Source organism: Hyla sarda, chromosome 8, assembly GCF_029499605.1.
Source record: "Hyla sarda isolate aHylSar1 chromosome 8, aHylSar1.hap1, whole genome shotgun sequence".
NCBI lineage: Eukaryota > Metazoa > Chordata > Amphibia > Anura > Hylidae > Hyla > Hyla sarda.
Genome location: NC_079196.1, coordinates 143,617,070 through 143,641,142, shown reverse-complemented (window position 1 = coordinate 143,641,142; position 24,073 = coordinate 143,617,070). Strand labels below are relative to the sequence as shown.

Here is a 24,073-nt window from a genome sequence, read left to right as displayed (position 1 = left end):
CCACTACAATATATGGAGATGTTATTTAGAGATTATGCTGTATCTATGCAAAACAGAACAGAAAATCTGGACACTATATAATACTGGTATGTGCTTATTTTATGATGTAAGCACCAAGTGGGAAATTTAACAAAACCTGTGCAGAGGAAAAGTTGACTAGTTGCCCATAGCAACCAATCAGATTCCTTCTTTCATTTTTAACAAGGCCTTTGTAAAATAAAAGAAGCAATCTGATTGGTTGCTATGGACAACTGGTCAACTTTTTCATTGCACAGGTATTGATAAATCTCTGCCTAAATGTATGTTTTTTCAGCAAAGTTAAGCATACTGTCATATTTCTACAGCCTCAATGTCCTACAATGTCCTCATGTCCTACATGAACGCCATGATGTGGTAAGGGGTCAACAGTAGTGTATGATATATATTGTATATACATGCAAATTAGACATAAAAATTCAAAATACTCACCCATTCTGAATATAGCTTTGTTTCAACTCTTGGAACCAAACTGATTGCTTTACACATCACATCATAGACATTTAAAAGCACAACTTCATAATCACTAAAGTCAGGTTCAAATTTAATTGAAACATTGTCAAGAATGAGTCTTAATATAAACCCTGGATGTTCATAGGCACGAACTGAATCCTGAAGAAATAAAAATCAAGAAAACATTAAAAATTATTATGAATTAGATATGGAATCTCCAATATATTAAAAACATTTTAACAAAACAAAATTTTGACAACCAATAAATTATTCATACGATGGGGATCAAAAGTTTGGGCACCCCAGGTAAGAATTTGTATTAATGTGCATAAAGAAGCCAAGGAAAGATGGAAAAATCTCCAAAAAAGGCATCAAATTACAGATTAGACATATATATGTCAACAAAAGTTAGTTTTTATTTCCATCATTTACACTTTCAAAATAACAGAAAACTAAAAAATGGCGTCTGCAAAAGTTTGGGCACCCTGCAGAGTTAATATCTTGTATTGCCCCCTTTGGCAAGTATCACAGCTTGTAAACGCTTTTTGTAGCCAGCCAAGAGTCTTTCAATTCTTGTTTGAGGTATCTTTGCCCATTCTTCCTTACAAAAGTCTTCCAGTTCTTTGAGATTTCTGGGCTGTCTGTCACGCACTGGTCTTTTAAGGTCTATCCAAAGATTTTCAATTATGTTGAGGTCATGAGATTGTGAAGACCATAGCAAAACCTTCAGTTTACGTCTCTTGATGTAATCCCCCTTGGATTTTGAGGTGTGTTTAGGATCACTATCCATATGTAGAAGCCATCCTCTCTTTAACTTCAGCTTTTTCACAGATGGCATCAAGTTAGCATCCAAAATTTGCTGAAATTTTATTGAATCCATTTTTCCTTCTACTCGTGAGATATTCCCTGTGCCACTGGCTGCAATACAACCCCAAAGCATGATTGATCCACCCCCGTGCTTAACAGTTGGACAGAGGTTCTTTTCATTAAATTCTGTTCTTCTCCAAACGTACCTTTGCTCATTCTGGCCAAAAAGTTCAATTTTAACCTCATCGGTCCACAGAACTTGTTTCCAAAATTCATCAGGCTTGTCTATATGTTGTTAGCAAAGTTCAAACGCTGATTTTTGTGGTGAGGACATAGAAGAGGTTTTCTTCTGATGACTCTTCCATGAAGACCATATTTGTACAAGTGTCCCCTTATAGTGGAATAGTGTACCACAACTCCAGTGTCTGCCAGATGTTTTTGGAGGGATTGTGCAGTCAAACGTGGGATTTGAATTGTTTTTCTCACAATCCTGCGAACTGTTCTGTCTGATATTTTTCTTGGTCTTCCAGATCTTGCTTTAACTTCCACTGTTCCTGATGACTGCCATTTCTTAATTACATTCCGAACAGAGGATATTGACATCTGAAAAGTTTTGCTATCTTCTTATAGCCTTCTCCAGCTTTGTGAGCGTCAACTATTTTCAGTTTCAGATTTCTAGACAACTGCCTAGAAGAACCCATGGTGCTGATTGTTGGGGCAAGGTCAGATGAGTCTGGGCATTAAAAACCTTTGAGATTGACATCACCTGGTCTTCCCCGATGATGATTGAGAACAATCCATGACACTGGCAGGTCTCAGCTTTGCAAAGGGGGCAGTGCATGCTATAAATTCTGCAAGCTGCCCAAACTTTTGCAGACGCCATTTTTTGTTTTCTGTTATTTTGAAAGTGTAAATGATGGAAATAAAATCTAAATTTTGGTGACATATTATAAGAATGTCTAATCTGTAATTTGATGCCTTTTGGAGATTTTTCCATCTTTCCTTGGCTTCTTTGGGGTGCTCAAACTTTTGATCCCCACTGTATCATACATATAGTTTACTTTTATTCCAAAATAAAAGACAAGTAATAGATACTGAAATAATTTCTATATCTGCACTTGCATAGAGCTGTGAAAAAAATAGTTGCCCCTATTTTATTGAGCAATCTTGGAGGGCACAGCAGAGACCTCTGGTGGGCATTTAATACTCCCACTAGGTACAGTATATTTATGTAATTTACTGTGCTTTAAACATGCTGGTCAGCACTATGTACCTTATGAGTTGCATGTACAAAAATATTTGTCTTATGTGTCAGTATATGAATTTCATCAATTATATAATGTTCCAAAGCTCCTTCACCATCATTGTTTTTAAACTGCCTTTATATGTGTGCATGCTTTAAGGGTCATTGTGCATCATTATGGGTTATGGCTGAATATGTACTGATTTTATATTTTCACTAATTTCAATAAAATATGTTTTTTGGAATGTTGATTACATAGTAGTTGGAGTTTTTTCTTCCCCTTTTGCTATAATATTAAATAGGGTTAACCATACAGGCAAGAGTAGCGAGCTGATGCTGTAGGTGGTAGTACAAAGTAGCAGAGTGTAATAGGTGAAGAGCTGAGTCTGTAGTACAGCAGAGCTGAAAAGGCTTGATAAGAGCACAGGCATGCTCGACAGTCCAGGTCATACACTGGAGAATTGGCTAGGCACCCAATGATCAAAGAGAAGCAGAATCAGGCACCAGAGAACAAGTGGAGCAGAGTTATAAAGGCGGTGCCTGCCAGAGATTGGTAGGGGAAGGGAATAAGGAGCCTACACTGGCTCTATAAGAGGAGGCTTGTGCACGCTCGTGGCCCCAATGGGATGCGACAGTGCAGGAGAGAAGGACGTCCAAGTCAACAAAAAGGCTGTACGTCGGCAGACTCCAACGACCAGCGTTACACAGAGCTTCAAAAGCATGCACAGAGCAACATATTTAAAAAATAAATAAATAAATTTAAAAAAAAAGCCATGTCTAATTAAGAATTCTTTAAAAGAGAAGAAAGAGACCAATTGTCATGCACCTGGATGTAGGCTGTCACGAAGCTGGAAGTGGATCCTCCACCGGTGTGGCAGATGACTCGGACCGTATTGGGGAGCGGAGTCTAAGGTGTAGCTGGTTTTCACCAGAGCCCGCCGCAAGGCAGGATGGGCTTGCTGCGGCAGGCGACACCCTGGTCGCTACCCTCCGACACGGCTCAACCACACAGGTAACTGGGCAAGGCGAGGTACCATAGGATGAGGCTGTAGCGTAGTCAAACGTAGCAGAAGGTCAAGGCAAGCGGCAAAGGTTCATAGTCAAAAAACGTAGCAGGAAGGTCTGGATACACGGGAATGGCAAAACAGGCAATGGGAATGCTTTCTCTCAGGCAAATGGCACTGAAGATCAGGCAGGGGGGTGAGGGAGGCGCAACAACTTATAATGTGCTGTCACAATATGCCTGCCAGAGCTGAGAGAGTGAGGAAGCTGCAGGAGCGGGAATAGGTGAGTGACGGGCCGGGGTTCGCATGCGGACGCGTCCTGCTATGCAAATCCCGGCCCCGCCGGCGGTCGGGGACAGTGTGTAACAGTACCCCCCCCATTTTTACGGCTCAAGAACCTTTTGAGAAGATCCTGATCTAAGCTGTTATCCTGTGGTTCCCAAGACCTCTCCTCTGGTCCGAACCACTCCAAATCTACTAGAAACGTTTTACTCTGATGAGTTTGGAGTCTAGAATTTCTTTGACAGATTATACATCCAAAGTACCCGAGATGGGAGTAGGTGAAAGTCCTTTTTTGAGAAGTGGTTATAGATGACGGGAGAGGGAGACGTGAAAAGAATTTGGGATCCGAAGGGAGGAAGGGAGACGAAGAGAATAAGCCACTGGATTTAGGCATTTCTTGACTTTTTAAAGGACCCAAATAGCGTGGACCCAGTTTGTAACTGGGTACTTTGAAGCGGATGTATTGAGATGATAGCCACACTTTGTCACCAGCTGAGTATTCGGGAAGAGTGCGCCTTTTCTTGTCCGCTTGAAATTTCATACGGGTCATGGCACGAAGAAGGGAGAGACGAGTCTTCTTCCAATTGGCGGAGAAGTTCCGTACAAGTTTATCCGCCATGGAGACACCAGAGGGAGAAGACAAAGGCAAAGGTGGAAAAGGATGGAGTCCATAGACTACAAAGAAAGGTGAAGATCCTGTGGATTCAATATCCTTATGGTTGTACAAAAACTCTGCCCAGGGTAGTATATTGGCCCAGTCGTCTTGGCAGGCAGAAACAAAGTGACGAAGGTAATCTCCCAAGACCTGATTCACCCTCTCAACTTGACCATTAGTTTGGGGATGATAGGCAGAGGAGAGATCCAGTTTAACTTGAAGATGTGAGCAGAGTACCCTCCAGAATTTGGAAACAAACTGGACTCCCCGGTCAGAAACAATATGTGTCGGTAGTCCATGGAGATGGAAGATATGGGAAAGGAACTGTTTTGCGAGTTGAGGAGCAGATGGTAGACCAGGCAAGGTTACAAAGTGAGCCATTTTAGAAAATCGGTCCACAACTACCCAAATAACCGTATTGCCGTTAGAAGAAGGAAGGTCTTTAATAAAGTCCATAGAAATGTTAGTCCAGGGCAGGTCAGGAATAGGTAAAGGATGTAGAAGACCAGCTGGCTTGGCAAGTGGTGTTTTGTCCCAGGCACAGACTGGGCAGGAACGAACAAAGTCTGTGACATCCCATTTCAGAGTGGGCCACCAATACTGTCGGGATATTAGTTGCAAGGACTTACGGATACCGGTATGACCAGCCAACAGAGAGGAATTACCCCATTTCAAGACTTGGAGTCTCAAACGAGGAGAAACATAAGTCTTTCCAGGGGGCAGATGCTGAATACTTGCTGGTGCTGCGGAAATAAGACAATCAGGAGGAACAATATGTTGAAGATGTGATTCCAGGTCTTGTACTTCAGAAGATCTTGATAGAGCATCAGCTCGAAGATTCTTCACTGCTGGACGGAAATGAATAAAAAAGGAGAAGAATAGGGACCAACGAGCCTGACGAGGGTTGAGACGTTGAGCAGACTGAAGATAGAGTACATTTTTGTGATCCGTGTAGATGGTAATTGGATGCACAGAGCCCTCTAAGAAATGTCACCATTCTTCAAAGGCCAACTTAATAGTATAATGTCTCTACGCTGGAGATAAAGTCTTAGAGAAAAATCCACAAGTCACAGTCCTGCCCTTGGAAGATCTTTGTGTCAAGACTGCTCCTGCACCAACTGAAGATGCATCCACCTCCAAAGTAAACGGCTTGTCCGGATCCGGTCTTGAAAAACCGAAGCAGAAGCGGAGGCAGATTTCTTGGTAAGAGATACGATGGGGGAAAAAAAGTTGGAAAAGTGGGGAATAAACTGCCAGTAATAATTGGCAAAGTCAAGGAAGCGCTGAATCGCTTTCAGACCAGAAGGTTCAGGCCACTCCAGTTCAGCGGATAATTTGTTAGGATCCATTTGAAGTCCCTGACTGGTAACAATGTACCCCAGAAACGATAGACTGGTCTTTTCAAAAGTACACTTTTCAAGTTTTGCATAGAGTTGGTTGTCTTGAAGACGCTGTAAAACTTGACGGAGATGGAGACGATGAGTGTGAAGATTGGACGAATAGATGAGAATGTCATCCAAATAGACAACGACACAGGAGTAGAGAAGGTCCCGAAAAATGAATTTGACAAACTCCCGGAAGACTGCTGGAGCATTACATAGTCCGAATAGCATAACAAGATACTCAACATGACTGTCTCTAGTATTAAACGCAGTTTTCCACTCGTCCCCTTCTCTTATACGGATCAAATTATAGGCACCACGGAGATCCAGTTTGGAGAAAATCCTGGCACCTCTCAGCCGATCAAACAATTCCGAGATTAAAGGAAGGGGATAACGATTCTTTACTGTAATTTTATTCAGTCCTCGGTAGTCGATGCAAGGACGCAACGACCCATCTTTTTTCCATGAAGAAGACCCAGCTGAGCCAGGAGAAGATGATTTCCTGCTGAATCCCTTCTGAAGATTCTCTTGGATGTAAGTTGACATGGCCTGGGTTTCAGGAACTGACAAGGGGTAGATTCGGCCCCTGGGAGGTGTGCCAGGCAGTAAATCAATCAGACAATCGTAAAGTCCTGGAGGAACGAAGGTAAATCTGGCGGAAAACTAGATGAAGATTTCAACTTGATCACACGTATATGAATACAGTGGTTGTTGCGAAGAACTTCTCCAGTTTTCCAATCAAGCTGCGGAACATGGAGTTGAAACCATGGCAGGCCAAGCAATAGAGGAGAAGTGCAGTGTGGGAGAATGTAGAAAGACAAGTTCTCCCTATGGGAGACTCCGACTTGCATAGATAATGATTCTGTGCGATATAGCACGGTACAGTACAGTCGTTCTCCATTGACCGTAGAGATATACAGTGGTTTCAGGAGGCGGGACACCGGCAGATGATACCTATGTACTAGGGAGGCATCAATAAAGTTTCCCGCTGAGCCAGAGCCAAGGAAAGCCAGAACGAAGATTATCTCTTTAGAAGGAAGAAGCTGGACAGTCAGATTTAAGCGTGGAGAGGTGGAAGCCTCTCCAACAAACCCTATGTTTGCCTGTGGACCCAGAGGACATTGCTTAAGGAAGTGGTCTGCACTGGCACAGTATAGGCATAGATTTTCGGTTCATCGGCGAGTTCTTTCCTGCGGGGTCAGGTGAGACCGATCCACTTGCATAGCCTCCACTGCGGGAGGCAACATAGAAGGTTGCGGTGGTTGCTGGAAGACTGGTGCCAGACGAGGAAAGCGCTGAGGTTGTGCAGATTCCCTTTCTTGTCGCAGTTCCTCTCGTCGCTCAGAGAAACGGATATCAATCCGGGATGCCAATTGTATATGTTCATTCAGGTTAGATGGCAATTCTCGGGCAGCAAGGACATCCTTAATTTGACTTGATAGTCCTCTCTTGAAAGTAGCGCAGAGAGCTTCATTATTCCAAGACAACTCCGACACCAGGGTCCGGAACCGGATGGCATACTCCCCACAGTGGAGTTGCCCTGGGAAAGACTTAGCAAAGCCGCCTCAGCAGAGGAAGCTCGGGCAGGTTCTTCAAAGACTGTGCAAAATTCCATCAGGAATGCCTGGAGATTGGTAGTGATAGCGGAGTAGCCCAGGCCAAGGCCCTACCAGACAGGAGACTGATGACGAAGGCTTCCTTTGGTCGTTCCATGGAGAATTGGTCCGCCATGAGCTCAATGTTAATGGAGCACTGCGTCACAAAATCAAGACAGGACTTGGGATCCCCCTCAAACTTCTCTGGAAGCGACAAACGGAGTTTGGTTCCGGAGGAGACTGCAGCTGAGGGGGGCTGTACTGGAGCTGCAGGAGGCTGTGGCTGTGGCGGGTGCTGCTGGGCAGATAGCAACTGCTGCATCATGGCAGATAGCTGGTTAAGCTGCTGTGCTTGCTGGGCCAACTGCTGAAACTGAAGCGCCACAATAGAAGCAAGATCTGTGTTGTCAGGCAGAGAAACCCCAGTTGGATCCATGGCCGGACCTTGCTGTCACGCACCTGGATGTATTAACATTGCAATGGACTTTATTACAGACCTTCCTTCTTCTAGCGGCAATACGGTCATCTGGGTAGTTGTGGACCGATTTTCTAAGATGGCTTTCTTTGTGCCCTTGCCTGGTTTACCATCTGCACCTCAACTCGCTAAACAGTTCCTTTCCCATATCTTCCGTCTCCATGGATTACAGACACATATTGTTTCTGACCGGGGAGTCCAGTTCGTTTCTAAATTCTGGACGGCACTCTGCCCACATCTTCAAGTTAAGCTGGATTTCTCCTCTGCCTATCATCCCCAATCTAATGGTCAAGTTGAGAGGGTGAATCAGGTCTTGGGAGATTACCTTCGCCACTTTGTTTCTGACAGCCAAGATGACTGGACCGATCTACTACCCTGTGCAGAGTTTTCGTACAACTGGAAGGATACCGAATCCACAGGATCTTCACCTTTCTTTGTAGTCTATGGACTTCATCCTCATCCACCTTTGCCCTTGTCTTTTCCCTCCGGTGTCGCTATGGCTGATGAACCTGTACGGAACTTCTCCTCCATCTGGAAGAAGACTCGTCTCTCCCTTCTTCGTGCCATGACCCGTATGAAATTTCAAGCAGAAAAGAAAAGGTCCTCTTCCCTAATACTCACCTGGGGACAAAGTGTGGCTATCATCTAAATACATCCGCTTCAAAGTACCTTGCTACAAACTGGGTCCACGCTATTTGGGTCCTTACAAAGTCAAGAAACGCCTAAATCCAGTGGCTTATTCTCTTCATCTCCCTTCCTCTCTTCAGATTCCAAATTTTTTTCATGTCTCCCTCTTGAAACCCGTCATCTATAACCGCTTCTCTAAAAAGGACGTTTCTACTACTCCCATCTCGGGTACCTCAGATGTATATACGGTCAAAGAAATTCTGGACTCCAAACTCATCAGAGGAAAACGTTTCTTTCTTGCAGATTGGAAGGGGTTCGGACCAGAGGAGAGGTCTTGGGAACCTCGGGATAATATCCTAGATCAGGATCTTCTCAAAGGTTTAAGCCATAAAAAGACGGGGAGACCAAAGGGGGGGGGGGTACTGTTTCACATTGCGCTCCGGCCGCAGTGTCCCCGTGGTCCCAACCACCGGCGGGGCCGGGATTCGCATCGCGGGACGCGCCCACATGCGAATCCTGGCCCGTCACTCACCTCGTCCCGCTCCTGCAGCGCTCTCACTCTCTCAGCTCCGGTGCGCGCATTCCCGTTCCCGTTCCTTAGGGGAGCTTTGAAATTTAAAGGGCCAATACGCCTATAATTAGTAAAAGCACCTGACAGCATATTATAAGTTGTTGCACCTCCCACACCCCCTGCCGGATCTTCAGTGCCAATTGCCTGAGAGAAAGCGTTCCCTATTGCCTGTTTTGCCATACCTGTGTATCCAGACCTTCCTGCTACGTTTTTTGACTACGAACCTTTGCCTCCTGCCTTGACCTTCTGCTAAGTTGATTAGGCTACAGCCTCCTCCTTCGGTACCTTGCCTTGCCCAGTTACCTATGTGGTCGAGCCGTTTCAGGGTAGCGACCTGGGTAAAAGCACCTGACAGCATATTATAAGTTGTTGCACCTCCCACACCCCCTGCCGGATCTTCAGTGCCAATTGCCTGAGAGAAAGCGTTCCCTATTGCCTGTTTTGCCATACCCGTGTATCCAGACCTTCCTGCTACGTTTTTTGACTACGAACCTTTGCCGCCTGCCTTGACCTTCTGCTAAGTTGATTAGGCTACAGCCTCCTCCTTCGGTACCTTGCCTAGCCCAGTTACCTATGTGGTCGAGCCGTTTCAGGGTAGCGACCTGGGTATCGCCTGCCGCAGCAAACCCATCCTGCCTTGTGGTGGGCTCTGGTGAAGAGCAGCAGCACCTTAGACTCCGTTCTCCGATAAGGTCCAAGTCATCAGCCACACAGGTAGAGAGGATCCACATTCAGCTCCTTTACAGCTACAAAGCATATCTCTGATAGCAAGGTAAATCAGAAACTCAAGCAAGATGACTGTCGTATAAAAATGTGCAAATTTTTGCAATTAAAAACATATACAATCAGAAAAAACAACAACATGATTGTCTTCATTATAATACAAATAACAATAATTTCAGGTGTTAGGTACCTTATCATATGATTTGTATTTTTGGGGGGTGAGGGGGGGGGGGGGTACTACACTTTTTAGAAACATTTAATTTAATAGGATTTGGTGTGGTCATCTAATTTGTTCTGACACTGTCCACTAATGCCATACACAGATATGACACATCTTTAGAATTTCTTCGAGAACTCATCAAAAATTTGTAACAAATCAGATATATCAGATGCCGTACTACAGAGAAAGTGTACTCCGTCTTAAAAAAGGCATCTGGCATAAACATTCAAGATGTTTACGGAAGACTAAAAAGTACAGCCTGACATATATTTTAAGCAAGTCATAACAATAGTGTGAATCGAACTTTATGCCACTTTTGTCTCCCCAGTTCTGCAGGCACAACTAGAACAAGATACACTGTAATGAGCTAAAGAGTACAGGTTTTATTGTAGTGAAGAGCAGAGTACAGCATTTATTGGAAGTGTACTTTAAAGAAGTATTCCAGCAAAGGTATGCAAATTAATCTGGTGCTGGTGTCCATAAAACAAAAAGCAAACATACTTACCTAGCACTTATGGTTCCCTGATATCCTTCCTGTTTCCAAGATAAGTGCTCGAAGCTGGACATGCTGGCTTAGCCTATTGCTGCGGTGTCCCGTCTCGGTCAATGATTGACTGAGCCAGCAGATCATGCACTGAGCGCTCGTCTCGAAATCAGGAAGAAGAGAGAAGAATGGTGTAACTTTTTTAAATACAAGCCCCAGCACCATTTATTTTTATGAATATCCCTTTAGACATACCTTAGAAATGACAAATCAAAAGGAATGTTATAATAATTAACATACTAAAAGATTTCATGTAATGTAAGCATCAACTGCCATCTAGTAAGATTGAGTTTACATTGATAAAAAAAAACATTAGCATAGTACACATTAGGTAATGTTTATACTCACTGGTGGTTGTACAATTAGATTTGTGTAATCCTGCATGGATGCTAGAGCGAGGCTCTGCAGCTGTTCTGTCATTAGTGTAGCAGCACAATTAAAAAATGATTCAAGTTTCTTATAGTTGCTATTACTAGGAATTTGCTTTCTCTTGTTTCCTTGGTAATAGATGTTCTGAATTTCCGGAAACCATCTGTGGAAATTAATGGTTCGTAATATCATCAATCTCTATTTCTTAAAAGAAAATTCTGTCCCAAAGGAAATTTTAAAATATTGCACAATATTATCAATAAAACAGCGACTTGTGCAACTTTATTCTGTCCTTTGTGTTTCAATTTCTTACTACTTTCCAGATTGCTACCTGTTGTGAGGTAGATTCTTTTTTTTACAATCAGAGACTGAAAACATTGGGGGCGATTTATCAAACCTTGTGCAAAGGGAAAGTTGTCCAGTTGCCCATATCAACCAATCAGATTGCTTCTTTCATTTTCCACAGGCCTTTTCAAAAATAAAAGAAGGATCTGATTGGTTAGTATGGGCAACTGCACCACTCTTCCTCCAGGCTTTGAAAAATCTCACCCACTATGTATGGGACAAGTTTATCAATTCTGCACTTGTTTTTAGGTGTTAAAGGGGTACTCCGGTAAAAAAACAATTTATTTTTTTAAATCAACTGTCATCCTTCCAGTACTTATCAGCTGCTGTATACTACAGAGGAAATTCTTTTTTTTTGTCTTTTTGTCTGACCACAGTGCTCTCTGCTGACACAATTCTGTCTGTCTTAGGAACTGTCAAGAGAAGGAGCAAATCCCCATAGCAAACCTATTTTGCAATTGACAATTCCTGAAAGAGACAGAAGTGTAAGCAGAGAGCACTGTGGTCCGACAGAAAATAAATGTAAAAAGAAAAGAACTTCCTGTGGCGCATACATCAGCTGATAAGAACTGGAAGGGTTAAATAGAAGTCATTTACAAATCTGTTTAACTTTCTGGCACCAATTGATTTAAAATAAAAAATGTTAAATGTTTTTCACCTGAGTACCCCTTTAAAAAGTCGTAAACCATACTGTGTCCGATTGTTACGCAACAGTTTGTAACCTTTTCTCAATCATTTTTTGAGAGTTTTGAAAAGTGCAGAGGAGAAAATTGTGCATTTTCCTGCGAAGAAGTGTGATCTCTGACTTTCCAACGTAAATATTATTTCCAAGGCCAGAAAATAACACAAATATTAACACAAATCTAGATTTTATTTTCTGACTTTTAGGACAGTGCAAAATGGGTCAAATGTATTATGATGCACATTTAGCTTAAAGGGGTATTCCGCCCCTATACATCTTATCCCCTATCCAAAGGATAGGGGATAAGATGTCAGATCGCCGCGGTCCCGCTGCTGGGGACCCCCAGGATCCCTGCTGCGGCACCCCGCTCTCATTACAGCACAGAGCGAGTTCGCTCTGTGCGTAATGACGGGCGATACGGGGGACGGAGCAGCGTGACGTCATGGCGCCGCCCCTCGTGACATCACGGCCCGTCCCCTTAATGCAAGTCTATGGGAGGGGGCGTGACGACCGCCACGCCCCCTCCTATAGACTTGTATTGAAAGGGGCGGGCCGTGACATCACGAGGGGCGGAGCCTTGACATAACGATGCTCCGGCCCCTGTACCGCCCATCATTATGTGGGGTCCCCAGCAGCGGCAACGCGGCGATCTGACATCTTATCCCCTATCCTTTGGATAGGGGATAAGATGTCTAGGGGCGGAATACCCCTTTAAGACTGATGCATGAAATACCAGTTTTAACCCCATAAGGCCCTTTTTCACCTTAAAGGGGTACTCCGCCCCTAGACATCTTATCCCCTATTCTAAGGATAGGGGATAAGATGTCAGATTGCAGGGGTCCCACTGCTGCACCCCGCTATCATCAGACTCACTCTGTGCGTAATGAACAGCAATACAGGGGCCGGAGCATCGTGACGTCACGGCTCTGCCCCTCGTGACGTCACGGCCCGCCCCCTTAATGCAAGTATATGGGAGGGGTTGTGATTGCCGCCACGCCCCCTCCCATAGACTTGTATTGAGGGGTGGGCCGTTACGTCACGAGGGGGCGTGGCATTAAGTATTACGTCATTACGCACAGAGCGAGTCTGCTCTGTGCAGTAATGATAGCGGCCGCAGCCGAGATCCCGGGGTCCCCAGCAGCGGGACCCCAGTGATCTGACATCTTATTCCTTATCCTTTGGATAGGGGATAAGATGTCTAGGGGCGGAGTACCCCTTTAAGGACTGAGCCCTTTTTTGCAATTCTGACCACTGTCACTTTAAGCATTAATAACTTTGGGATGCTTTTGCCGATTATTCTGCTTCCGAGATAGTTATTTCGTGACATATTCTACTCTAACATAGTGGTAAATTTTTGTTGTTACTTGCATCCTTTCTTGGTTAAAAATCCCAAAATTTCATGAAAATTTTGAAAATTTTGCATTTTTCTAACTTTAAAACTCTCTGTCTGTAAGGAAAATGGATATTCCAAATAAATTATATGTTGATTCACAAATACAATATGTCTACTTTATATTTGCATCATAAAGTTGACATGTTTTTACTTTTGGAAGACATCAGAGGGCTTCAAAGTTCAGCAGCGATTTTCCAATTTTTCACAAAATGTTCAAAATTTGAATTTTTCAGGGACCAGTTCAGTTTTGAAGTGGATTTGAAGGGTCTAAATATTAGAAATACCCCATAAATGACCCCATTATAGAAACTGCACCCCCAAAGTATTCAAAATGACATTCAGAAAGTGTATTAATCCTTTAGGTGTTTCACAGGAATAGCAGCAAGGAAATACTTCATATGTGGATGTCAAGTGCTCTGTGGGTGCACTACAAGGCTCAGAAGGTAAGGGGCGACAATGGGATTTTGGAGAGCGAGTTTTTCTGAAATGGCTTTTGTGGGTCATGTAACATTTAGGAAGCCCCTATGGTGCCAGAACAGCAAAAAATACAACATGGCATGCTATTTTGGGAACTAACCCCGTCAAGGAACGTAACAAGTGGTCTGCTGAGCCTTAACACCCCACAGGTGTTTGATGATTTTTGTTAAAGTCGGATGTGTAAATGAAAATTTTTTTTCACTAAAATGCTGGTTTCCCCCCAAATTTTACATTTTTACAAGGGGTTATAGGAGAAAATGCCCCCCGACATGTGTAACTCTTCTGAGTATGGAAATACCCCATGTGTGGACGTCAAGTGCACTGCGGGCGAACTACAATGCTCAGAAGAGGAGGAGTCACATTTGGCTTTTAAAAAGGTTTTTGGGGGTCATGTCGCATTTAGGAAGCCCCTATTGTGCCAGAACAGCAAAAAAAAAACCACAAGGCATACTATTTTGGAAACTACACCCGTCAAGGAATGTAACAAGGGGTATAGTGAGCCTTAAGACCCCACAGGTGCTTGACAAATTTCCGCTAAAGTTGGACGTGAAAATGGAAAATTAGATTTTTTTCACTAAAATGTTGGTGTTACCCCAAAGTTTTCATTTTCACAAAGGGTAATTGGAGAAAAAGCCTCCCAAGATTTGGGAGGAAATAGTATGAATAGGAAAGAGTATTGAAATACCCCATATGTGGATGAAAAGTGCTCTGCGGGCGAACTACAATGCTCAAAAGAAAAGGAGTGTCATTGAGCTTTTGATGAGAGAATTTGGTTGGAATAGAAGTGGGAGGCCATGTGCGTTTACAAAGCCCCCCGTGGTGCCAGAACGGTGGACCCCCCCCCCACATGTAACCCCATTTTGGAAACAACACCCCTCACAGAATTCAATTAGGGGTGCAGTGAGTATTTACACCCCACTGGCGTTTGACAGATCTTTGGAACAGTGGGCTGTGCAAATGAAAAATAAAATTTTTCATTTTCACAGACCACTGTTCCAAAAATCTGTCAGACACCTGTGGATGAACAGGGTGTCTACAGCTGTTGCAAAACTAGAGTTGTTGTTTTTCAAAAATTTTGAAAATTTGCCGCAACTCAAACATGCAGCAGATAACTTACTGTAAACCCGCAAATGGGAGGGGGCTAACCTCCAGCTGTTGCAAAACTACAACTCCCAGCATGTACTGACAGACCATACAGGCTGGGAGTTGTAGTTATGCAACAGCTGGAGGCACATTGGTTACAAAACACAGAGTTTGTTACTTAACTCAGTGTTTCACAACCAGTGTGCCTCCAGCTGTTGCAAAACTAGAACTCCCTGCATGTACAGTCTCTCAGTGCATGCTAGGAGTTTTAGTTTTGCAAAAGCTGGAGGCACACTGGTTGAAAAACACTGCGTTAGGTAACAAATTCTGTTTCACAACCAATGTGTCTCCAGCTGTTGCAAAACTGCAACCATCAGCATGCATTGACAGTCGAAGGGCATCCTGAGAGTTGTAGTTTTGCAACAGCTGGAGGCACACTGCTACACCTCCCAGCATGTCCTTTGGCAGTCTGTGCATGTTGGGAGTTGTAGTTAATAACCTTACAAATGCCCCCTAGAGGATCTACGGGCACTTGAATTACTAAACAACAACCTTGGGGATATATATCCCCTCAGGGAAACCCTGAATAGATACCCTCTGTAGTCTAAAACTTAACTTTTAATCAATTTCCAAATAATAATTTCATGTGCTCAATTTTACCACTAGGTGGCAATATGTGCTTTAAAATTACAATCCCTAATTATTGTGATTTTGTAGCATTCTATGCATGGATATATTCGATCACGGGGCTCTGTTTGCAGTGCTCTGCTCTGATACCGTCTACAGACATAGTATCACAGAGCTCCGTGATCAATCCACATTATGATTGGAGGGATTATCTCGGACAGCCCCATTCACCCTTTTTTCCGGGTCACCAGAGACCCGATTGACCCGGAAGAGCCGCAAATCGCAGGTCTGAATCTGATCGCCGACATGGGGGGTCTCAGGACCCCCCAGGGGTTTCCACGGGGTGCGGAGGGTCCCGGAATTCCTACGGGCGTATGGATACGCCTTGCGTCCTTAAGGACTCAGGATGCAGGGCGTGTGCATACGCCCTGCGTCCTGAAGGGGTTAAAAATAGGCACAAAAGCATGCACAAAAGTAAAGTTTTAATCCCTTAAGGACATGGCCCATTTTGGCCTTAAAGGGGTACTAAGGTAAATAACTTTTTTCTTTAAATCAACTGGTGCCAGAAAGTTAAACAAATTTGTAAATAAGAGTATACAAAAAAGAAGATTGCAGCAGCACACTTGGACAAAAAATGGAGGCTCTTAGCGCATTTTTTGATCAAAACGTGTCCCCAAGTCTACCACGCGGAGGTGGCTACATTTCGGATGGGACCCTAACACTCATTTCACTCACCTCTGCTGGGCATATAGCCTCTGACTGGGTGACATGCTGGATCCATTATCAATTGAAATACCTCCTGTGAAAAAGGGGAGGGGTGCACGGCTACAGAGGGTGCCATTCCCCCTAAGTTGAGCAAACAAACAGGGTTAAGAAAATGACCAATTTTCTGACCAAGTGTGCTGCTACAATCTTCTTTTTTGTATACTCTGTATTTGCCACAGCTGCGTGCACCCGTGGATTAGGTAGTTGTGCAGGCTATTTTTCTTTTTGTAGATTTGTAAATAACTTCTTAATTGTAATCCTTCCAGTACTTATTAGCTGCTGTATGCTCCACAGGAAGTCCTTTTCTTTTTTAATTTATTTTCTGTCTGACCACAGTGCTCTCTGCTGACACCTCTGTTCATGTCAGGGACTGTCCAGAGAAGGAGAAAATCCCCATAGCAAACCTATCCTGCTCTGGACAGTTCCTGACATGGACAGAGATGTCAGCAGAGGGCACTGTGGTCAGAGAGAAAAGAAATTCAAAAAGAAAAGAACTTCCTGTAGAGCATACATCAAGTACTGGAAGGATTAAGATCTTTATAAAGAAGTAATTTACTAATCTGTTTAACTTTCTGGCACCAGTTTATTTAAAAAAATATATATATAGTTTTCCACCGAAGTACCCATTTAAAGGGGTTATCCAGGAAAAAACTTTTTTTTATATATCAACTGGCTCCAGAAAGTTAAACAGATTTGTAAATTACTTCTATTAAAAAATCTTAATCCTTTCAGTACTTATGAGCTTCTGAAGTTTAGGTTGTTCTTTTCTGTCTAAGTAATTTCTGATGACACGTGTCTCGGGAACCGCCCAGTTTAGAAGAGGTTTGCTATGGGAATTTGCTTCTAAACTGGGCGTTTCCCGAGAAACGTGTCATCAGAGATTACTTAGACAGAAAAGAACAACCTTAACTTCAGAAGCTCATAAGTACGGAAAGGATTAAGATTTTTTAATAGAAGTAATTTACAAATCTGTTTAACTTTCTGGAACCAGTTGATATATAAAAAAAAGTTTTTTCCTGGAATACCCCTTTAAGGACCAGGCCAATTAGCATTTTTTAATTTTTTTTTCCTCCCCTCCTTTTAAAATCTATTACTCTTTTACTTTTTCATCTACAGACCCATATGAGTGCTTGTTTTTTTGAAGGACTAATTGTACTTTGTAATGACATATTTATTTTTCCATACGATGTACCATAAAACCAGAGAATATTTACGGGTGGAAATTTATAAAAAAAAAACAGCAAATTTGCTACTTTTGGGGGGGGGGTTTGGTTTTTACGCAGAGCACTTTATGGTAGAAAAGTTACATTATCTTTATTTTGTAGGTCAATGCGATTAAAACGACACCCAATTTATATAGTTATTCTATTATTGTACTACTTAAAAAAAAATGCACTACTTAAAAAAAAAACTTATTTAAAAAAAAATTCATATGCATAAAATTGTCCTTTTCTGACCCCTATAACTTTTTCTGTTTAAGGGCAAATTTTTTGCGCTGTGATCTGTAGTTTTCATTTTTGCTTTGATGGGGACTTTTTGATTGCTTTTAATAATTTTTTTATATATATTTTTTACACCATTTACCGTGCAGGATCATAAACATTAATTTTATCAGTTTGGACATTTACGCATGCGGTGCAAAAAAAAATTTTACTTTTTTTTTTGTAAAATAGAAAAATAAGGGTAATTTTATTTTATATTAGGGGAGGGGGTTTTATATAATACTTTTTTTTTTTTTCTTCACTTTTTAGGTCCCCATAGGGGACTTTGATATGCAATCATTAGATTGCATTTACTGTATAATGCTGTGCCTATGGCACAGCATTATACAGAGTGATCGACTATCCACTGATTAAGCCTGGCTAAGCCAATCGGCGGCAGGAGCCAGGTAAGGGGACCTTTCTAATTTTTGTTCGGGGGGGGGGTTTCCATGAGCCCTTCTAAGTTACCGAAGTGCAGGAGCGAGTGCAGAAGCAAGTGCAGGAGCTCAGGCTGATTGATAAAACTGGTAAATCTGTACACCAGAGTGTAGAGTGTAGTGCTATCATGTCAATGCCACCCTTGTACAGTGGTCCCCCAACATACGATGGTAATCTATTCCAAACGGACCATCGTTTGTTGAAACCATCGCATGTTGAGGGATCCGTGCAATGTAAAGTATAGGACAGTGGTCTACAACCTGCGGACCTCCAGATGTTGCAAAACTACAACATCCAGCATGCCCGGACAGCCAACGGCTGGGTGTTGTAGTTTTGCAACATCTGGAAGTTCGCAGGTTGAAGACCACTGGTATAGGAAGTTTTACTCACCTGTCCCCGCCGCTCCGGACCGTCACCGCTGCCCGGGATGTCGCCTTCCAACGCTGTCGCCACGTCCCCGAGTTGTCCCCGACGCTCCGGCAAGGCCTCTGCTTCCCCGGCATCCGTGCGCTCCGTCACCACCATCACGTTGTTACGCACGCCGCTCCTATTGGATGACGGGATGGCGTGCGCAGCGACGTGATGACAACGATGGAGAGCGCCGACGATGCAGGGGATCCCGAAGAGGACGCGTCGTAGCCCCGAGGACAGGTAAGAGACATCACCGGAGCTCACAGGGCACCGTAAACGGCTATCCGGCGGCAGCTGAAGCAGTCTACGCTGCAGGATAGCCGTTTATGCGATGGCCCCGACGTAAAAAAGCATCGTATGTTGATGCTGCCTTCAACATGCGATGGCCTCTGAGAGGCCATCGCATGTTGAAATTATCATATGTCGGGGCCATCGTAGGTCGAGGGGTCACTGTATATGCCTTACCTGTGTGCAATTTTTATTACTAGGCAACTACCCCCCCACCCCCCACCCTGAACAGAAGTCGTGTGTGGTTGTTTATCAGTATTTTGCACCTCCCCTTATATAGCATTGTGGCTGATCTGTATAATAATGGGAATAGGAGCCTAGCCTGCACTTGTATCAGTAACCTTTAACCAGTAAGTGTGGAACACTGCTGTACACTGCCAGGTTTAAAAAAAAATGGAGGGGGCGTGGAGTGACGTCCACAGTCCCAGAAACATAGAGGTTTCCCAGACTGGAGTAGCAGCCCATCAGAGAATGCTGGGTGCTGCACGGACATTGCGGGGGCTGGAGGGGTCCCAGCAGCAGCACTCCGCGATCAGACATCGTATCCCCTATCCTTTGGACAGGGAATAAGTTGTCTATGGCTGAAATACCCCTTAAATATGGATGCACATAAAAGCAAAATGTTTCCATGTAGCAGGCCCCTTAGGAAAAATAAGGGTGCATCACCATGTTTTTGCAATTCGGCTGCCAGATATGACGGGGAATTTAAAAAACGGCTGATGCCATATCCCAGACCAAGGTTATGCGCAGGTCCGCCCGATCCGGTAGTTGAATTGCAAAAATGTGGTGTGAATGCCCCCTTATTTTTCCTAAGGGGCCCCACACATGGAAATATTTAGCTTTTTTGCACCCATATCTAATTGCAAATCCATGATGTGAATGTTGTGAATGAATGTGAAAGAGAGGCTCATGTGTTTCTTGTTTTCCTATACTGCACAATACAAAATAATTATGTCCTGCACTACAACCATTTTCTGGTACATTGTAGAAGTATGAGCACATCGAATTGGAGAAATTATATTTTCTGGCAGCATTTAACAGTAAAGATTATGTATAAAATTCTAGTATAAAATTTTAATACTCCACTGGAATATAAAAGGGAATATTCTATATGAATAACTTCTTCGTCTAATATATAACATCAGTATATTCGTGTATTTTGTACTATTCATCTAAATGTATTCGAAAACAATGAACTAGTTAAGGGGACTTTTAGGATCATAAGTAACACAATAACATTTATTTTCTTCCTTACTTCTTTAGTAATTTATCTTTGGCAGAATCAATATGTCTCATGACAAGGTTTTGGAAGATTGATAGCTCCATTGACTCCTGGCGGTTGTGAAATTCATCAGTATCAACAAGACGTAATTGCCTTTGAAAAAAAAAAAAAGGGCAAAGGTTAACAATGTAAAATTAACAAAGAAAAGCACAAAAAATGTATTTATTGGTATTGCTGTTTTCACACAGCGCAGTTTTGGTGTAATTTCTGCATGTAAATCTTTGCACATATTGGTCTTTTTGGTGTTTTCAATTGAAAAAACACATGAAAAAACTTTTGCATTTATTAAATGTAACATGCCTCTGTTAAAACATCGTTATACACATTTTTGGTGGCATTTTTTATTTTATGTCATTTTGTAAATGCATTTCTCCTGGTGTTTTTCAGCTTCAATGGAGAAGCCTATGAGACAAATGCCAGGAAAAAAAACATGAAATCCAGAATGCTTCATTAAGTGTACAGACATAAAAAGTGGCAAAAACCTAAATCCTTTGTATGAAGTACATTTTATATTTCACCATGGATTTTAATAAAACCTAAATCTGTTGACTTTAGGCTTCTTTTACATCACTATTTTTATGGATTTTTGCCAAAAAAACTGAACTTTTTATTGTTTGTGATAATGCAGTTTTAGTCTCCCCCACCCCAAATAGTGTGTATTAGTACACACAGTTTTTGTGGCTTCTTTCAGTTGCACTTTTCAAAGCATAATAAGCCATGTGATTCTTTGATTGTATGATCCAAGGAATTATATTGAAGAATGTAAAAAATAGATTGTACACAGATTCAAAAGAACATGTTTTTAGCAGGAATTCAATGCCAGAAACTGGGTGTAAACACCATCGCTATAGGATGCTGGGGGTGATAAATTTGGCTCACATAAACAAAAACCAATAAATCACTTTAAAACACCACTTGCGAAAACCAATAAATGACTTCAGAACACCACTTTGTAACAACACCTCCTCTCCCGTGACTTTTCTGCTCTAAAGTCGTAGCTGTGTTAAAAATGTGCGATTCTTCTCATTTCAGATCTGTTAATGCAGAGGACTTCATCATTGACCCTCGTTTTTTTTTGTTAAATATTAATAAAATGGTTAACGAGGTCTTGTGGGGGGGAGAGTGTTTTATGGAATAAAAGTTTTTAAAATGTCTTGTGTGATTTTTCTTTTAAATTTACTTTACAGGCTTAGTAGTGGAAGCCATCTTATAGACGGAGTCCATTACTAAGCTGGGGCTGAGCATTAGCCACAATTACAGCTAGCAATAACCCCCAACTATTACCCGATACCCACCAAAACAGGGGTGCCAAAAAGAGCCGATACCAACAGGCCCGAAGCGTCAAAAAAGGCACTCCCGGGCCTAGGTGGTAACAGGCTGGCTTTATTTAGGCTGAGGAGGGTCAGTAACAATGGCCCTTACCCACCCTGGTAACGTCAGGCTGTTGCTGCTTCGTTTGTAGCTGGCTGAGAATGAAAACAGGGGGAACCCCACACGTTTTTTTTTGCATAATTTTATTTAAAAAATTTTTAAGAAAACATGTGTGGTTCCCCTATTTTTATTCTCAGCCAGATACCAACCAAGCAGCAACAGCCTGACATTACCAGGGTGGGCAAGGACCATTGTTACTGGCCCTCCCCAGCCTGTTACCACCTAGGTCCAGGAGCACCATATTTGATGCTCCAGGCCTGTTGGTACCGGCTCTTCCTGGCACCCGTGGCAGTGGGTACAAGGGTAATAATTGGGGGTTAACGCTATCTGTAATTGGGGCTAACGCTAAGCCCTGGCTTAGTGATAGACTCCGTCTATAAGACAGCTTCCACTACAAAGCCTGGAAAGTAAATAAAAAAATAAACAAATAGAAACACGTTTAAAATATTTTAATTCCAAAAAACACTCCCCCACAAGCCCTTGTTAACCATTTCATTAATATTAAACAAATGCTGGTCATCGACGTAGTCCACAGGATACACAGATCTGAAGTGAAAAGAAAAAAAAACACAAAAAATTGGTTAGTATATTTATGGCGCTCTCTCCCCTGGGGAGAATGCCCACAAGACAGGGTTTCCAAACAGGGAGCCTCCAGCTGTTGCTAAAGTACACCCATCATTTCCAGACAGCCTTTGTCTGTCTAGGAATGATGGGAGTTGTAATTTAACAACAGCAAACCTCCAGTTAAGCACCTAAGCTACAACTCCCATGATGGAAGTTTTATGTAAGCATCAGCTGGAGACACCCTGGTCCTAAACTACAATTCCATTGATGGGAGTTGCAGTTTAGCAACAGCTGAAGGCACCATGTTCCTAAATTACAACTCCGATGATGAGAGTTGTAGTTTAGAAACAGCTGGAGAAACCCTGGTGTTAAAATGGCTCCCTGACCCAGGGAGTGATCACAGCTCTGGCAGGAAATCTGAAATTACAGTGCTGTAGTTTCATATTTTTGTGAGCCAGCCGTCTCAGCAGCCACCCACCCGCATCTACCTTCTGCCCACTAGCTGTCGGAAGACTACAACTCTCAGCATGCCCTTACAGTGAGGACATGCTGGGAGTTGTAGTCTTCCAACATCTAGCGGGCACGTGGCAGATGAGGGCTGGTGGCAAGGGAGCAGCTCCCTGGAATATGAAACTACGGCACTGTAATTTCATATTTTGTAGTCTTGCCACAGCTAGCAGGCAGTAGGTAGATGCAGGTAGGTGGCTGGGGAGTGGAGCTTCACAAAAAGATGCAAAAAAGTCGCAGTTGCGACTTTTTGTGCAACTTTTAAAAAGTGCTGTCCAAAGGCATTTTTGTAAGTCAGGTTTCACATCGCTTTGGCTTGCAACTTTTTGAAGGGGGTTTGCAACTTATTTTTTGCTTACGTGCGACATTGGCACTTTATAAATTCGAGACCACCACAAAGTCAAAACTGAAAGTTGCTTAGGTAGGGCTATTTGCCACTTTATGCGTACCCACAAAAGTCGAAAAAAATTGCTTAGGCACATGTGCAACTTTTTGTGCAAAAAAGAGCTCTAAATCCCTTGATAAATCTCCCCTGCAGTGTTTTGGAAAAACTGTCATAGGACCATAAATGGCCACTCAAGGACAAAAAAAAGTGTAGTGTTTTATATTTCTCTACTGATTCCCAGCTAACAAATGGCCACATGTGTCCTCCAGGGTGTTCTTCCTGGAGCATTACAATGAGTGAAACCACATAAAAAAGAAGCAAAATTGACATCTATTTTGTGATTACTTACCTGAATGATGAATGCCATAAATCTAAAACAGCAGCCATTGTTGGGTTTATTATATTCAAATTCTCCTTAATGAAGTTGTAATTTGTCAAAAATGACTTATTCCAGGGTTTTGGAACTACTTCCAATCTATAACATAAAAAAGTATTTCAAATTGTGTTGTGTTTTGTTGTTTTTGTTTTACTTTGGTTATATAAAACAACAGTAAAAGAGAAAAAGTACATTTTTTGCCTTTTGTTAAAATCAGATTAAAATGTGAGTGCTACTATATTCTAGGTCATTATAGCATTTACATTTTCCAAAATGTATTCGTATTTTCATGGAGAGTGAGTTCCGGTACCAAAGAGGATAACACATCAAGGTGCAAGGAGCTTGAACAGATTGCAGATGGGGAAAAAGGTTTATTAACACCTTAAAGCATTAACATTAGCACCTTATCATAGTTAAAAAAAAAAAAAAAAAAGCCATATGTTACCCAGTCCCTAATCCTGATCGTGTACATATATGTTTTATGTCTCTAGGATCTTTATTTCTAGAGATATAAGCATTTATCTGTTGCTCAGTAACTTTTTCAGTGTGCAG

The 24,073-nt window shown here is 42.5% G+C and overlaps 1 protein-coding gene across 1 annotated transcript in view; it reads right to left on the bottom strand.

Moving 5' to 3' along the window:
• DNAH7 (dynein axonemal heavy chain 7) overlaps positions 1-24,073 on the bottom strand; it is a 531,149-nt gene that overhangs the window by 469,782 nt on the left and 37,294 nt on the right. The window contains exons 8-11 of the mRNA XM_056535765.1: positions 23,495-23,620; positions 20,232-20,351; positions 10,966-11,149; positions 469-648 (exon numbers count right to left, since the gene is read on the bottom strand). Of these exons, the coding sequence (XP_056391740.1) occupies positions 469-648; positions 10,966-11,149; positions 20,232-20,351; positions 23,495-23,620 (610 nt within the window). The remainder of the gene's footprint in view (positions 1-468; positions 649-10,965; positions 11,150-20,231; positions 20,352-23,494; positions 23,621-24,073) is intronic.